Consider the following 16333-nt stretch of genomic DNA (forward strand, 5'->3'; position numbering starts at 1 on the left):
GTTGCTCGAGAACGGAAACGCCAAGATACTAACGATCTAACGAGGAATGTTCCAGAAACGGTGTTGTTGTGAAAAGTTCACTGCTTTCCCCGTTAAAACCGTTAAGTTTGAAGAGAGAAGCAACCCTTTCTTTCTTCTCTCTTGGCAGTGACATCCAAACCGGGATCATCCACGGTACCGAACGCAACCCAGGCCTCGTCCCCGGCGCAGCCGCAGGCGCCGCAGCAGAACCTCCAGTCTGCGCAGACGACTCATTCCTTTCCTTCCGTCACCCCCGACCTCATCGTCCAGGCCCCGGTGATGACGATGGTGCCTCCTCAACCTCCTGCGCCGCCTCCGCCTGCTCCTCAGGCGCCCGCGCCGCCGGCCCCGGCTCCCCAGCCCATCCAGCCTCACCCTCCCGTTATCCCAACGCCCGCCCAGCCCGTGAAGGTGAGTGGTTCCTTCGTTATCTTAACGTGGTGGCTTAAATTCTCTTCAGGGCGTAGAAACGCCACGGTTGGTCAGGCGGCCGCCCTTTGCTCATTGCCAGAGTCTCGTTCTAAGGCGAACAGCCGCGATTTGGTCAAAAAATTTGTGTTTTGAGAGTGCTTCTTTCTCTCCGTCGAGCAGAACAGGAGCCTGCGGTGACCCTCTCTGAGAGGGGTTAAAGCTGGACGTGATGAATTCCACCCAGCTTTGCGTGGAAACGCCCTTCATCCTCTTAAAACCTTCCCTACTTGAGCTTTTTGTGACTCGGGAAGAAAATCTTGACTTGCTGAAGTGACTTGTTGACCTTCGTTGGTACGATGCAGATAATCCAGCTCTTTTGTTCTCTGGAGCTCAGTCCAGGTCAACAGTACTTGAATATTTTTGGAAAGGCTTCCAGCGTCCTTCTTGTAGCGTTGCTGTGAGGCTTGAGTCCCTAGCGACGCTGAAGCCGAGTCAACGCTACAAGAAACGCAGCTGGGTTGAAGCCAAAAAGATGATGCCCAGAGTAATTTTGCTTTGTTTGCTTGGTTATAGACAAAAAAAGGGGTGAAGAGGAAAGCAGACACCACGACGCCAACGACCATCGACCCAATTCATGAATCGTCATCGCTGCCTGCCGAGCCCAAGCCCACGAAGCTGGGTCCACGCCGGGAAAGCAGCCGCCCAGTAAAGCCTCCAAAGAAGGACGTTCCAGATTCTCAACAACACGCGGTAGAGAAAAGTAGCAAAATATCGGAGCAGTTGAAATACTGCAGCGGGATCATCAAAGAGATGTTCGCCAAGAAACACGCTGCCTACGCCTGGCCCTTCTACAAACCTGTGGATGTGGAAGCTCTGGGACTGCACGATTATTGCGATATCATCAAACATCCCATGGATCTGAGCACCATCAAAGTAAGCTCAGGTTTAGAGGAGGGCGGAAGTCGGGGTCTGAGCAGAAAAAAGATGATTTTGTTTCCTCACGTGTACGCACCAGGTGTCCTCAGCTGTCTGCCGGATTGGTTGTGGCCGTAGGTCTCTGGTACATTCAGTCTCGTGCTCGCCTCTTGCTGCTGCCCTGACATTTGGGAACAGCAGACGGGCTGGCGTCCTTCCAGAGAGGCTCTTGGGAAACGCTCGCTCGGGGGTTTTATCGAAAATCTCCGTGGCTGTGTTAGTCCAGCCTTTGGGTTTAGCCCAGGAGATGGCCCCAGAGAGCGTAAATCACAGAAATGAGGAGATTCGGTTTAAAAACCCCGTCTTCAAGTCTCGTTGGAGTAACGGCCCATCTTTCTGAGTTGTCCGTCTAAATCAGTCTGCTCGTGGGCACAGGCAGCGCCCGCCGCTTTCACGCGGCTTCGCGACTGCAGATTCATCCGCCCTTCCCCGTGAAACTTTAACTCATCGTTGGAATTGCTTAGTTTTCAAAAGCGACGCGGAGTCATCCGTGTTCGCTCTTGAAACATTAGAGATCTTAACTTTTTCGCTAGGAAACCTGAATTTGTGATTCAGAAGCCTGAGACTTTGAGTTATCCGGCGTTAGTTCCTGGTTTGGAAGCCTAACTTCCGTTATGAAACCACATTCCTTATTTAGAAGTCTTTAACTTTACCAAACCGTAATTTGTTATTTCAGAGTTTTTAACTTTTTATCTATGCTGTGAGCTCCTGTGCAGGCAGTTAAGCTTAGCTCTGACTCCCACATTGCCCAGTTTAGGCCTGGTTTAAAACCAGAGGCGTGAATTTTCCCTTCCCGCAGCCCGCTCCGTGCCGAGCTTGCACCAGGGCTGAAGCCAGCGAGGATCGCGGCTCTTTCTCCGTCACGGTGTGGCGGGCCTGCGGGATCTTGATTGGCCAGACCTCGGGGATTTCGAATCAGATTCTTGGCTTTGGTTTCTCCTTTCTCCTCCAGCTTGGCCAGTGGTGAGCGTTAGGTCTTGCACGTCCGTAACTGCCCGTGCGTCTCGCTGCCCAGCTGTCTGGCAGGGTTGCGCGTCTCACGTCACCCTTGGCAGATGTTGCCAAGACAGCTGTTGGGTGTTCGTCTTCCAGCTGTCCAACTCAACCTCACTTTCCCAGGGAGGGAGAAGGAGGCGTGAAGCTTCTCTTGGCTCAGGTGGTGTTTCTGCAGTTGGATGCGGCATTTCAGAGGGGGATGAGGGATCATCTCCAGGCTGTCTCCAGCTGGCTCGGTCCTCCCAACTCCGTGTGGGCTTGGGACAGGAGCAGGTGGCCGTAGAGCAGGTCTGTCCCCTCCTAGGGTGGAGATGAAAACTCTGGGAACACCAGCTTGGTTCCTGGAGGAAGGGTGGATGGTTGGAAGCAGGTGAGATGGTTGAATCTTGTCCCCTGTGTCAACAGCGCCTGTCATCTCCTTCCGTTGTTGTGTGAAGGACCGTCCTGGTGTCCTCTGCCCCTCCAGTCAAGCTACGCCACGAAAACAGCTCGAGATCTTTCTGTAGGGCAGCACTCTGAGCAAAGCGCACCATGCTCTGCTGCTAACGCACCGGCTTGGGCGCGCGGGGAGGTTCAGCCTTCCTTGGCTGAGCTCAGGCAGAGCCAGCGTTGGTACTGCTGGCTGTCAACGGCGCTCTTCCACACAGCGTCCCCGTTCGGTTCTTCCAGCCGCCTCGCTGCTGTCACCCCCGTAGACAGCGAGAAGGTGGCTTGGAGAGTGCGTTGTCCTCTTCTGAACGTCACTGAGGATGCCTGTAGTCAGCTCTGCTTTTTTAGAAACCATCCGCAGTCCTTTGTCCGACCAAAATCGGTCGTTCTTTTGGCCAAAATCGGTCATTCCAACGTAGGGAGAAGACGTGTGCGAAATGCGCGGGCGCCGCGAAGCCGCGTTATCCGGTGAATCGATTCGATGTATTTGCGCTCTTAATAGCGGGAGGTTTGGTGTTTGTTGGTTTGTGTTCTCCTCCTTTCTAGTCTAAACTGGAGAACCGGGAATACCGAGACGCTCAGGAATTCGCGGCGGACGTACGATTGATGTTCTCCAACTGCTACAAGTACAACCCCGCCGATCACGAGGTGGTGGCCATGGCGCGGAAGCTGCAGGTAAGGGCGTGCGTTGGCGCAGCTTGCGTCGGTTTTCGATGAACGCCGACGTCTCGCGTGGCTTATCTTTCCAGCGTAAGGGCCGCGTCATCTTGAAGTAACGTTAAGAAAATGCCTGCGCGGTAGATAACGGTAAAAAAATCCCACTTTGGCTGTGGAAGTGATGCAGGGAGTGCGCTGACTCAGCGTTTCCCTCTTTAAACTCTCGTTTTGTTCAGTAACGGCTCTTTTGTGTCCCCTTACCTTTCGGAAAAGGAGCAGGAAGGAAAAGCGCGGCTCCAAAATGGCACTTTTCTCCCCAAAACGCCAAGAGAGAAAATAAAGGAGAGTACCCGCTGCGTCGTGCTGCTTCGGTTACCTCTTCCATCATTCCTACGGTGAAGTTTTCCGCTCTCCGCTCATTCCTGAAGGGTTTGTAATTAATTAATTAGCTGCTAAAGAAGCCGCACGTCGCGAGTGAAGCACTTGGCTTAATGCACGCCCTCCACAACATCCTCTCGATTCCCTCGTTTCCCGGTAATTCGGAGCCGCTACGCGGGGCCGCCTGGCCGAAGCAGGGAAAAGAGCGTTGCTCCGAGCGCATCTGGGAGAGACCGAGCTCGTTTCCGTGCTGCAGGAGCTCCCAGGAGCAGCGGAGAAACCCTGCAAGGGGAAGGAGCTCTAGGATTTCATTTTTTGACCCAAGAATTTCAACACCTATCTTTAAAAACACTTGGGAATTCTCCGCATCTGTGATTTCAGGCAACTCATTCCCTTAAATGCTGACTGCTCCCTTTTTTTTTTTTTCCTTGGAGGACTGTGGGCACAGTTGTCGTTTTCTAAAGAAATAAAGTTTCTTGACACACGTCGCTCCTTAATAACCGCCCGGTGTCACATTCCATTCCAACCCAGCGGCTCGGAGCTGCCGTGGAGTCCCCAAAATCTCTGGAGCCGCGTGCCGAATGCCGGAAAGGCGCCACGACCGCGGCGAGGAGGGGCCGCAGGGTGGGCTCGGCGGGATTGGAGACGTACACAAGGACCCGGGAACCCAGTCCACGAGGGAAGAGGGAATTTCAGCGCAGAAAAGCGCAGCTCCAGCGCTGGGGAGCAGACCGATGAGGCGACGGAGCTCTTGCTGCGTGAAAGAAGAAAGTCGGCGTGGTTTGCTTCGGAAAACAGGCTGAGGAGGGATCTGGGTGACGCTGGGAAGCAGCGGAGAGCTGGGGGAAGGCTGTTAAACTGGGGAGCGAGATACTGAATTAGGGGGAAAACTTAAGTTTCAGGACATTTGACTCGAAAAACAACCAAAAAAAAAGCAGAAACAGGGTATCGACAGCTCGGCTGCGTTTTGGTAGCTGGAAACCTCGCGTAAAAACCTGCGCGTGACGCAGCTTCCCCGCGCTGAAGCCGAAGGAATTTCACGCGAGGAAGGGTTCGACTCGCGAGTAAGCTGTTTCGCTTCCATCCGGATGTGAAGCTGCAAGAAGGAGCCGAGGAACCGACGCGGCAGCGAAGCCGGCACGCCGTCCTCTGGGATGCAGGCCTGGGTTTTAGGCGCTCGTATTTTTGGTGATGCTTTATAAACCGCAGCTCAGGTTTGGGCCGGGTTGGTTTGAGCTGAGCGCGTGTGGAGCGAAGGCGTGTTCCGGCTTGCTTTCAGCCTGAGTTTAGTAGAATTCAGAGTCTTACTCGTGTTTTTTCTGGGTTTGGGGGTAAGTATCGACGCCTGGAAAACGCGATGCTCACCCTGTGGCCGCGCTGGTTGGCGGTACCGGTAACAATGAGAATCTCTGATTAACAAGACATTAATTAGCTCGTTTTCTGCGCGTGGGTTTTCCTCTCCCCTCTATTCCTGGGCGAATTCCTAGGGATCCTCTGGACAGGGAGGGCTCTGCTTCACCCGGGGGGTTCCGGTTTGATGGATTGCTTTTGAACGTCACCCAGAGGAACTGGAAATTAGCCTGCCTGTGAATTAAAACTTGATAGGTGTATCAGAAACCAGGAAGGCTTTATTTCTGACCCCAGAGAATGCAGAAATGGAGATACACGAGTGCCTGCCGGTGATTAATCAAGGACCAGACTCTCTGGTTTGTGGAAGGAGTTAATTAGGCTGTAAACGCTCATTAAGTGTCGAGAATCAGCGGCAAATGGAGGTGCGTCCCACAAGATGGAAGAGGTCCAAGTCTCGGCTTTTCCTCCAGCGTTTTCTGCTCTTCCCCCTGGAATTTGAGCCGGGGGACGTAACTGAATGGCATAGTATTTCTGCCGGCAGATGGAAGCAGCAAAGCAACATCCACGGCCCAGAAAAGCCGTCGCTGCTGGGAAAAAAGCCCCGGATGAAGGCGTGAGGAGGGAGAAACGCGGTCCAGCAGCGGTCCCCGTGCTCGCGTTGAAGAAGGAAAGTGGAAAAATAACGTACGCCGAGCACTGACAGCGACGCTTGGGCTGCCTTCGGGTTGTCCTTCCCACCGTCGCTTGAGTCTCCCTCTGGGAATTGCCGGTCTCTTTGCAGACCCGTCCGGTCGCTAAGCTCAGAAGTAAATGCCCGACACCTAAAAAAAGCACCAAAAAGCAGGTGAATCAAGCCCATTTTCACGTCTCGCCTTGTAGGAGATGAAAAAAATGGCGTTTTGGTCTGCAAGTGCTTTGCCCTTCACAAGGCACCTTTGGGGAAAAAAAAAAATCTCTTTTTGGATGCACGAGACACTCATTCCTCATCGGAAAACTAAAACCGCGCTCAAAATGCTTCCTCCAAGTGAAGTCAGCGGGCACCGAGAAATCCAGCCAGGCTCTTCCCCTTACCCGCCTCGCCGCAGGTTTAGTGAAAATCATGGAATCATAGAATGGTTAGGGTTGGAAGGGACCTTCAAAGCCCATCCAGCCCAACCCCCTGCCAGGAGCAGGGACATCTCCAACCAGATCAGGTTGTTCAGAGCCCCGTCCAGCCTGGATGAGGATTTCCAGATCAGGCTTTAGGGGAAAAAAGGACTTCTGCGTCACTGGGATAACTGGGATTAAACCGACTTTGCAGCCCTCGCTCTTGAGGATAACGGGAGACGTCTCTGCGAGGGCTTGGCTTGAACCGAGGCGATGTTCACGGGATGCGGGCTGGGAAAATCCGGGCAGGCTGGAAAGGAGAGGGCATCGCGCCAGCAGAGCTGCGGCTGCAGTTCCTGCCTTGAGCTGCCCGCACATCCGTTGTGGGAGAAGATCTACAAGATCTCAAGAACCTGGACGGCGCAGCTTTTAAATGAGTCTTGTCCCGCTTTGCTGGTATTTTGTTCCCCCAGAACCGTCTCGGAGACGGTCAAAATTCCAAGAGGACGTGGAGCTTTCGGGAAATTTATCTTGTCTGTGGCACGCGGCGGCGTGGCGTTGGTTGCTTGGGTTGAAACCACAGGTCCATAGGGAACCCCCTGGAGATCACAACCACGCTCGTGTCCTCCTGCTCTGCCAAACCTTGTGTTCTTTTTCCCCACTCTGTTTTCAGGACGTGTTCGAGATGCGCTTCGCCAAGATGCCGGATGAACCGGAAGAACCTGTGATCCCAGCTTCTTCTCCCGTCGTGGTGCCACCTCCCACCAAGGTGGCTCCCCCTTCGTCTAGCGATAGCAGCAGCGACAGCTCCTCCGACAGCGACAGCTCGTCGGACGACTCGGAGGAGGAGCGCGCGCAGCGGTTAGCGGAGCTGCAGGAGCAGGTACCGCGGCCGTCGTGACGGATTGGGGGTGTCCATCTTGTCCTCCTTCCTGAATCTGGGGGCCGTGGGGGCTTTGCTCAGAGCTGTGAATGTTCTGGTTGTCCGATAGCGAGCGCTGGCTGCAGAGCGCTCCAAAACTGTTCGGTTTAGAGTGAAACTTGGAGGAGTTGGTGGTTTTCAGGGTGATCCTGCCAGTTCCCGGTGGGACACATGGGATGGGCTTAGCCTGGAGCGAGGATTCCCCCAGCCTGAGGGAAGCCCATGAGATAAGGAGCAACCCGTACCCGTATCTCCCGCATCTTCCCCCATCGTTAGCGCTGGTAATTAAAGCGCGCTGACAAACGAGCGGCCCGCTTCTGCCTTAGCGGGGAGAAATGTCCGTGAAGAGGCTGGAGGTGGTCAGCGCTTTGCTAGACAGAAATCCGAGTGCGGTGAGAAGCCGGGAGAGCTGAGGTGACTGGTAGGAAGCAGTAAGAAAGCGCGAGGCGGTGAAAGCCGGTGCATGTGGCGGCGGAGGAGGTGCTGGCCAAAGTGTGATCCTGTGTGTGTGTGCCTCGCAGCTGAAAGCAGTGCATGAGCAGCTGGCGGCGCTGTCCCAGCCACAGCAGAACAAACCAAAGAAAAAGGAGAAGGACAAGAAGGAGAAGAAGAAGGAGAAGCACAAAAAGAAGGAAGAGCTGGAAGACGCCAAGAAGAGCAAAGCCAAGGAGCCGGCGTCCAAGAAGGCCAAGAAAAGCAACAGCAACAGCAGTACCTCCAGGTCAGCCCCGTCCCGCTTCCGTCACCTCACCCTCTCGTTTTTCCGCACCGCGCTTAACATTGTTAAGTAACGTAATGACGCGCAGGGTTCTTGACGAGCGACGCCACTGCGAGGGCTGGGGCGTTGCTCAGGGCCAAGGCCCAGCCGCGAGTTCGGCTCCGCTTCGCAGGGCTGATGCTTCTCCGCGCGGCCGCTGTGAGCACGCCGAGTTCGGGAGGGAGGGGTACAGAAAATCACCGGGAGTCGCTCTGTTGGGTCTCAAGCCCTTGAACCCTCTGATTTTTTCCTCCCTCTCCCTCTTTTTGGGAAACTAGGTTTTACATTCAGAGGTGAGGTGCCGAGAGCCGAGCCTCCACCGCGCAGCGGCTGCGGGCTGGGAGGGGAGGCAGCGCCTCGGTGCTTCACCCGAGGGCAGAGGGGTCGCTCGGCGTATTCAGCTGTAACGAGGTGGGACTCAGAAGGAGAGGGGGTTACGGGCAAGGTCTGGGAGCTTCTTCAGTCCCCGGGCCTCCCACAACATTTAGATTTGGCATACAGCTTTAGATTTGGCCGCACGCCGCGGGCGCGGCAGCAGGTGAATTAGGGCAGCGGGCGGCTGCGACTCGTTAACCTCTTCCTTACCAAGCCTGGGCTGACGTTCTACCCAGGCTTCGTTTATTTAACTGCGTTAGCACTGGACCTGCTGCAAACGGTGGGGTAAATATCGACAAACCTGCGTCCAGCAGTGCAGGTAACCCCAGCGGCAAGGTCAGGGAGGCCCGTAGCTGGACTTTTCCCTTCGGAACATTTATTTACAGATAAATAAATACGTACGGAGCGTCAGGCTCTGGAACAGCCCCGGCCCTGGTGGGAAACGGGCAGCAGCGGTTGAGCCCTGTTCATCCGGCTGCAGATGGAAGGAATTCTGCTCCGGAGCTCTGCCTGCTTTTCTGAGGTGACCTCCTGGAGCCGCTCACCCCGTAGGGAGAGCGGGCGTTGGGACGGGTGGCTCAGCCCAGAGTGTCTGCCGGCAGGCTGAACCCGGCTTTCCACGTCTGACAGCAAATTGAGCTCAACTTCGGGTCTCTCACAGCAGTTTGAGCTCAGCCTTCTTGTCTGACAGTGGATTGAGCTCAGCCTTCTTGTCTTAACAGCGAGGTGAGCTCAGCTTTCTTGTCTTAACAGTGGGTTAAGCTCAGTCTTGTCTAAGAGCAAATTGAGCTCAGCTTTGGGTGTCGGAGAGCAGGCTGAGCTCAGCTTTGGGTGTCGGAGAGCAGGCTGAGCTCAGGTTTGGGTGTCCGAGAGCAGGCTGAGCTCAGCTTTGGGTGTCCGAGAGCAGGCTGAGCTCAGCTTTGGGTGTCGGAGAGCAGGCTGAGCTCAGCTTTGGGTGTCCGAGAGCAGGCTGAGCTCAGCTTTGGGTGTCCGAGAGCAGGCTGAGCTCAGCTTTGGGTGTCCGAGAGCAGGCTGAGCTCAGGTTTGGGTGTCCGAGAGCAGGCTGAGCTCAGCTTTGGGTGTCGGAGAGCAGGCTGAGCTCAGCTTTGGGTGTCGGAGAGCAGGCTGAGCTCAGCTTTGGGTGTCGGAGAGCAGGCTGAGCTCAGCTTTGGGTGTCGGAGAGCAGGCTGAGCTCAGCTTTGGGTGTCGGAGAGCAGGCTGAGCTCAGCTTTGGGTGTCCGAGAGCAGGCTGAGCTCAGGTTTGGGTGTCGGAGAGCAGGCTGAGCTCCGCTTTGGGTGTCGGAGAGCAGGCTGAGCTCCGCTTTGGGTGTCGGAGAGCAGGCTGAGCTCCGCTTTGGGTGTCCGAGAGCAGGCTGAGCTCCGCTTTGGGTGTTCGAGAGCAGGCTGAGCTCAGGTTTGGGTGTCGGAGAGCAGGCTGAGCTCAGCTTTGGGTGTCGGAGAGCAGGCTGAGCTCAGCTTTGGGTGTCGGAGAGCAGGCTGAGCTCAGCTTTGGGTGTCGGAGAGCAGGCTGAGCTCAGCCTTCTTGCCTAACAGTGAGTTGAGCTCAGCTTTCTGCACCCCGGTCTCGTGGTTGGTGGAGCTAGGCCGGGAAAAGGCGCTCTTTCCCGGGATGGAAAGTAAAACGTGAGAGCCAGAGCGAGGCGGTGCTTCGTTGAGGTCAGACCGCGGCTGCTTCCCGGCGTTAGGACGCGTGCTTTACTGACGTTTTGTGATTGTTCCGAAGTAGTAAGAAGGAGCCTGTGACGGTGAAGAACAGCAAACCCCCTCCAGCCTACGAGTCGGAGGAGGAGGAGAAGTGCAAGCCCATGTCCTACGAGGAGAAGAGGCAGCTGAGCCTGGACATTAACAAGCTCCCCGGCGAGAAGCTGGGCCGCGTGGTGCACATCATCCAGTCGAGAGAGCCCTCGCTCAAAAACTCCAACCCCGATGAGATCGAGATTGACTTTGAGACGTTGAAGCCCTCCACCTTGCGGGAGCTGGAGAGATACGTGACGTCGTGTCTGCGGAAGAAGAGGAAACCTCAAGGTACCTTTGAGCCGCAAATTCCCTTTTTCCTCCTTATTGCAGCGACGCTTTCCCGAGGTCGAGGCAGAGATGGGTAGAAAAATAAAGATGGGTGCGGGTATTTAAGCGCTCGATACCACTGTCTGGTGAAAAAGAGGATTTCATTTAATTTTTAAATTAAAATTAAATTTTTAAATGAGAATTTTATTTAATTTACTCTTTCTCGACGCACCAACGCGTGCGTTCGATCCTGCCGCGGGGCTGGAATCCGGTGGCGCCGATAAGATGCCGCTGATTCCCACGTCCCCTCCCAAAGTCAGCGTTTTAATTGCAATTAGTGTCTTCACAAAGAGTGATTCGTTCCAGTCTGACCTCAGCCACCCGTTAGCGATCTTTCTGACGAGCGGCGGAGCTTCGCTGTGGGGCGGGGAGGGAGGCGCAGCCGATTCCCGGCGGCCGCGGGATGCCGGGAGACCGGGCGGGTGTCGGGCGCGGGGTCGTCTGCGGAGCTGCGCGGGTCCCCCTGTTCTGTGCGTGCGGTTCTGTTTTGTGTTTGATGTTTTGATGTCTTGTAAGAATTTTTGTGTGCTTTGCATTTCGGTCTGTTTTAATCTCTTGGCATACATTTTATATCCAGTGGGTACACCCATAAATTCCATTTAAATATACATTTTATCCCCATGTTTATTTTTTATATATTTTAGGGCGTATTTTTGTAACAAGTACACCTTTATTGATGGCCACAGACCAACTAAACACTTCTTGAGCCACCCGCAGCAGCGCGGGATGTGGCCGCGAGCAAAGGGAGGAATGAGGAAATTGAAGGAGAATCTCTTGATTTCTGGTGGCCGAGGGGTAACGATTAATTCCCGGGATTAAGTCCCAGTGGCAAACAAACCCGACGCAATCCCGGAAGGCTGCTTTATCCTTCCGTACCTGGGCAAAACGTTTAGATTTGTTTTTTCTTAATTCGGAGTTTTAGGCTTAGTAAAGGGCTCCAGCGGTCGCCCGGGGCTTGAGCAGCTCCTAGGCTGTGGCGCCCATTTTTATTCTCATTTAAACCATTTTAAAAAATGCAATTTTATATTTTTCCACTACCTCAGCCTCCTGCTGCTCCTTAGACCAACAAATTAAGGCAGCTTAAAAAAAAAAAAAATCAATTTTCAGCCTCCTGTCACTCAGCCACGCGGGGTTAAACACCCAGCCAGGCCCAGGCAGGGTGGAGGAGACCCCGGCGGTGTTAGGCCAGCCTAAAGCAACCGGGTAGAGCCAGGCTTTCCTGCCTGGTGGGGGTGCACAGAGACACGGGATTAAAGCTGGGTTTAACCCCGTCGGCAGGAATATCCGCACGCCACGGGTGCTGCGCGGCCCCGGCTGGCTGCCGCTGCCAGAAGGGGAGGAGCGGGGGTTTAGGAGGCGCAGGCAGCGCCGGGCAGGGCTCCGGGTTATTAATCAGCCCCTTAACGATGCTGTCCTCTTGTCTTCCCGCAGCGGAGAAGGTGGACGTCGTTGCTGGTTCCTCTAAGATGAAGGGGTTCTCCTCCTCGGAGTCCGAGAGCACCAGCGAGTCCAGCTCGTCCGACAGCGAAGATTCGGAAACAGGTTAGAGTGGCTTATTTACCGCCTCCCCCCAGGCCTGCTCTCTGTATAAATAAATATGTTTTCATTCCTGCCTCGTCTTTTAATTATTTTAATTTTTTTCCTTCCTTTTGTAACGGAAAACCCAAAATCCAGTGCCGCGCGTTGCCGGGTTTGGGCTGGACGCGGCCGGCTTGCCGGTAGCGGTGTCGTTTCTTTAGGCCCAACGCGATGGTTTTGTTGTCAGCTTTTCCTTGGCCGTGAGCGCGGGAGTCAAAACGCAGCGGGAGTCAAAACGCAGCGGGAGTCAAAACGCAGCGCGCGCCGCGGCAGCTCTCGTCCGGTCAATGCCTGAGTCCGTGTTTGGAGAGGAGCGCTGTCGGTTTTGCTCGAAGGAGAGGTGTCAGCCGTTCTGCCCGCACCGCTCGCGCCAGGGAGGGTGGGGAGAGGCGGAGGAAACGCGGCTTCACGTGTAGAGTTCATTTTCACAAGCAGGTCTGGACAAAAAAGAAAGATTTAAAACCCAGTGTAAAGTTTTAGCTCGCCGTGACTCCGTGCTTCTCCCTGGTTTGGGCTGGGATTGGGCTGTTCCCGCGTTCTTCGTTCGCACGCCTCCCTTCCCAGCGCTCCCTCCGCGCGTGGAGGGGAGCGGCGCTTGTGCCGCCGCTGAGAGCTGGACGTCCCTCCCGGCTGCTGTCTCAGCGCGGGCTCCGAGGTTAAGCTGGGCTTATCCCAGCCCTTCAGTCAGCGCGAGGACTTGCGCATCCCCAGCGGGTTGGGAAATCGGGAGACGCGCCAGGCGAAAAATAATCTGGAGTTCTTTTTGTAGCCGGGCTGGGGCCGTAGGGCAAACAGCACTGGGAAAAGCAGCAGAAATACACTAAAATTTTTAAAAAACCCTAAAAAATAAAGCGGGATTGATGGAGGTCGCCTTTGAGCCGCGCTGGCAGTGTTTCCCAGCAATCCTCTACTTTTTAGGGATGCGTTTGTCTGGGATCAGCCTGGAGTCTGGTATTTTTTACCGTGTTTCCCTGCTTTAACGTATTTGTAACAGAACCGAGCTTTTGTTTTTTGAAGGAAGTTGAAAGGCTTTGATGGAGCGTTTAGGGGCGACTCGACAGTCAGAAAACCGGAATTATTTGGTGTAGAATTCCGCCCTGGCTTGATGGGGGAAAGCAAAGCTGCTGGGTTGGTGCTCTGAACCGAGTTTTTGTCCAATTTCTCTTTTATTTCTGCCAAGCTCACGATCGCGTCAGCCAGAATAAACCGAGCGCTGGGGTTTGCGCAGCCCTCCTCACCGCGTGCCGTTAACCTCGGCCCGCGCCAGCTCGTCCCCGAACCAGAGCCCTAATCCCGGCGTCCCGTTTCCTAACGGAACGCATCCGATAAAATTCACCGCTACAAATCCCCAAAGCGCGTTTTATTTGAAGTTCTCCTTTTTCCCCCCAAAGCCGACAGGAGGTCTCAGCCGGGCAGCGGGATCCCCCGCCGGGCTGTATTTCAGGCGGTGATTTATCGGGATGATCTCGCAGATCCCTCCGGAGCGCGGCGGCCAGGACGCGAGATGGGAATTTGCGAGATGTGTCGGTGCCGAACCCTTCTCGTTTCAACGAGCGGCGCTGATTAAAACCTAAAAAGGCACCCAAATCGGCTCGCGCGCTGGCAAACGCAGCTTCCGGTGGAGCGGAAAGCGCTCCGGTTGCGTGTGTGTGCCCGGACGGCGGCTGGGTGCGCGCGGAGGAGCGCCGCCTGCTCTCGCGTCGGAGGTTTTAAATGCTTCTGTCCGCTTTTTGGCTGCTTTGCCCCGGATCCGGCGCCTCTCCGGAGTTGGCCATCCCGGCTGGGAGCGTTTGGGATTCATTTTGGCCGGCGTAGGCTGACGCTATCCGGGCTGAGCTCCCGCTCCGGTGCTTGGAAAAGGCGTAAGCACGGCTCCGGCACGGATTACCGTGGTCTGCGCCAGAGGTGGCGCCACCAGGAGATGAGCCCGACCCGTTAACGCTTGGGTGGGAAGCTAATTAGGAGAATCAATCTCTTTTAATTAGTGTGTTTCCAGCGCCGCTGGGTTTTCCCTCTCCTCACCCGTTTTCTCCTCTCCGTTCTGGTGAAAGACACGGTGAAAACCCTTGGCCGCAGGGGTTTTCCTGGCACCCTCTGCATCCTCTCCATCCCGGCGTTTCCCGCGTTACCGTTGAGTCACTTTTGAGTTGTACTTTGAGACCTTTTAGAAGATCTTTTAAGATGCTCTAAGTCATTTTAAGATGTTTTAAAGACCTCTGAAGACGCGTTAAGACTTTTGAAGACCTTTTAAGACGATTTGAGACCTTTTAAGACATTTTAAAGACCTTTTAAGACATCTTAAGACGTATTTTTGCCACCGCGCATTTACGACGTTACTTTAACTTTGCCGAGTGGGACAGGGCGATGAGTTTTGCTGTTGTAAATATTTAGACAATTTATTTCCGGGAGGATAACAATGGCAACACCGACGCTTGTCTTAAGCGGAGAATTTGATTTAAAATTTGCTGCTAAGTGTCAAAATCCGCCCTGGAATTTTTCGTAAGCCCAGGCACCGCGCTGCTCTCCGGTTAACGAGGTTTTTCCCCACCGAGCCGCCGTACGAGGGATTCCGCCGTGCCGTCGCTCTTTGCGATTGCAGCATCGACAACGCGGGGTTTTTTCCGTAGACTTTTGCGTTCTCTTGGGTTTGTCGCAGACAAGCGAGGCAGCGAACGCCAGCGCGTGCAAGCAGACGCGGGCACGATGAGACGATAAGCTAGAATTAATGGCAATTAATTGCAGCTCCGTTTTATTCTGGGTGAGGTGCAGGTTTGCTGCTCGGCCGCGGCTCCCGCGAGCTGCCTCTGGCCTCTTTGCACCCCAGAGCTTTCAAAATCTGAATTCGTTTTGCTTTGACTTGCTTGAATCCGTCCAGCGCCGCCGTCCCTCCGTGGAGTCGGCAATTAAACGTGTCGTTTTATTAAATCGGGCGAGTTTTGCCAAAAGTCTGCTGAAACTCTGAGAACAGGAGGCTTCAAAGGGAGAGAAAAAAATAAATAATAATAATAATAATAATAATAATAATAATAATACCGGGTTTGTGGCGTAGGAGATGGGATTGAGCCTTTGCCTTGAGCTCGGAGAAACCGGAGGTGCCGATGGAGGGTTATTGCAGTTTGACTTGTCACAATTAGCGATTAGTGGGTGCAAACGAACCCGAACTCCCTCCCGGAAGCATCCAGGTAGGAATCTTTGCTCGCCAACAGCCAGGAACCAGCTCTCCGGGCGCCTCGGGTGCTCCCGGCCCGGGCGGTTGAAGCCCGGCCTGGTTTCGGCGGGCGCCGGCTTTGGGGTTGTTGAGCGGCAAACCGGGCTCTGCCCGCTCGTCCTCGCCGCTGGCTGCGGGGGTCATTTCATCCCCCGGGCCTTTGGGGGGCTGCTTCCCGGGACCCCCCGGAGACGGCTTGCGGGGCAGAAATCAGCCCAGTAATTAACAGCGGTGATTAAAAGTTCAGCGATGGAATCGGAGCCCGAGTCGGTCCGTTGTCGCCGATGTTGCTTTATTTCTGGAATTTCCTGGAGGAAAATCCCATTTGTCTGTGCGTTTCCCGCAGCCGCGCGAGGGAGCAGGCTGCGCCGCTGGCCCGGGGCTTCGGCAGCGCCGTTGGCGTTTTACGCAGGACTAAACCTCGGCGTTCGAGCTGGCTCAGCAAGGCTGGGAAACGCGTTTCTGGGGGGCAGGGCTGCTTTGGCGAATCTTTACGTGCTCCCGCTAACGAGTTGCGGTTCTGTCTTTGGAGGAGAGGCGTTAACGGGAGGCTGGGTTAGCAGCGGGCTGGCGCTCGGCGGCGATCCCTCAGGTTTAATTCGGAGATAATCCGGGTTTAAATGGCAAGTCCTTGGATTTAATTAGCGAGTGCCTGGCTTTAGTCCAAAGTGCCCGAGTTTAATCCAGCGTTACCCAGAATTTGTAGGTAACCAGGTTTAAATCACAGATACCTGGGTTTAATTCGCAGGTACCAGAATTTTAATTCTCGGGTACCCAGATCTCACACGTACCTGGGTTTAAATCGCAGGGCGATCCTGGGTTTAGCTCAAAGAAACCTGGAATCTGTAGGTACCTGGGTTTAATTCGCAGCTATTTGGGTTTAATTCCAAAGTGTCTGGACTTCACGCACAGGTGGTTGGGTTTAATCCACAAATTAAATGGGTTTAATTTGCACGTCCCTGGGTTTAACTTACGAGTTTAATCTGAAGGTACTCAAATTTAATTCCCAGGTAAGCTGGGTTTAAGGCACAGGCACCTGAGTTTAGTTTGAAAGTACCCAGTTTTAGTTCAGAACCACCCGATTTAGTTCAGAACTACTTGATTT

At 54.6% G+C, this 16333-nt stretch overlaps 1 protein-coding gene across 11 annotated transcripts in view; it reads left to right on the forward strand.

Moving 5' to 3' along the window:
* BRD4 (bromodomain containing 4) overlaps window positions 1-16333 on the forward strand; it is a 70556-nt gene that overhangs the window by 41905 nt on the left and 12318 nt on the right. For 9 of the 11 annotated variants that reach the window (XR_015261289.1, XM_086769062.1, XM_086769066.1 and 6 more), the window contains 7 exons: window positions 149-432; window positions 1006-1365; window positions 3379-3507; window positions 6977-7186; window positions 7747-7946; window positions 10102-10403; window positions 11874-11984. Coding sequence is in view for 10 of the 11 variants with exons in the window: in XM_086769062.1 (XP_086625188.1) it covers window positions 149-432; window positions 1006-1365; window positions 3379-3507; window positions 6977-7186; window positions 7747-7946; window positions 10102-10403; window positions 11874-11984 (1596 nt within the window). In the remaining variant the exon portion in view is untranslated. Of the gene's footprint in view, window positions 1-148; window positions 433-1005; window positions 1366-3378; window positions 3508-6976; window positions 7187-7746; window positions 7947-10101; window positions 10404-11873; window positions 12055-16333 lie in introns of those variants that run through there. The other 2 variants (XM_086769072.1, XM_086769071.1) reach the window with 2 other exon arrangements.

Source organism: Chlamydotis macqueenii, chromosome 30 (assembly GCF_036417535.1).
Source record: "Chlamydotis macqueenii isolate bChlMac1 chromosome 30, bChlMac1.mat, whole genome shotgun sequence".
In the NCBI taxonomy this organism is placed as follows: domain Eukaryota; kingdom Metazoa; phylum Chordata; class Aves; order Otidiformes; family Otididae; genus Chlamydotis; species Chlamydotis macqueenii.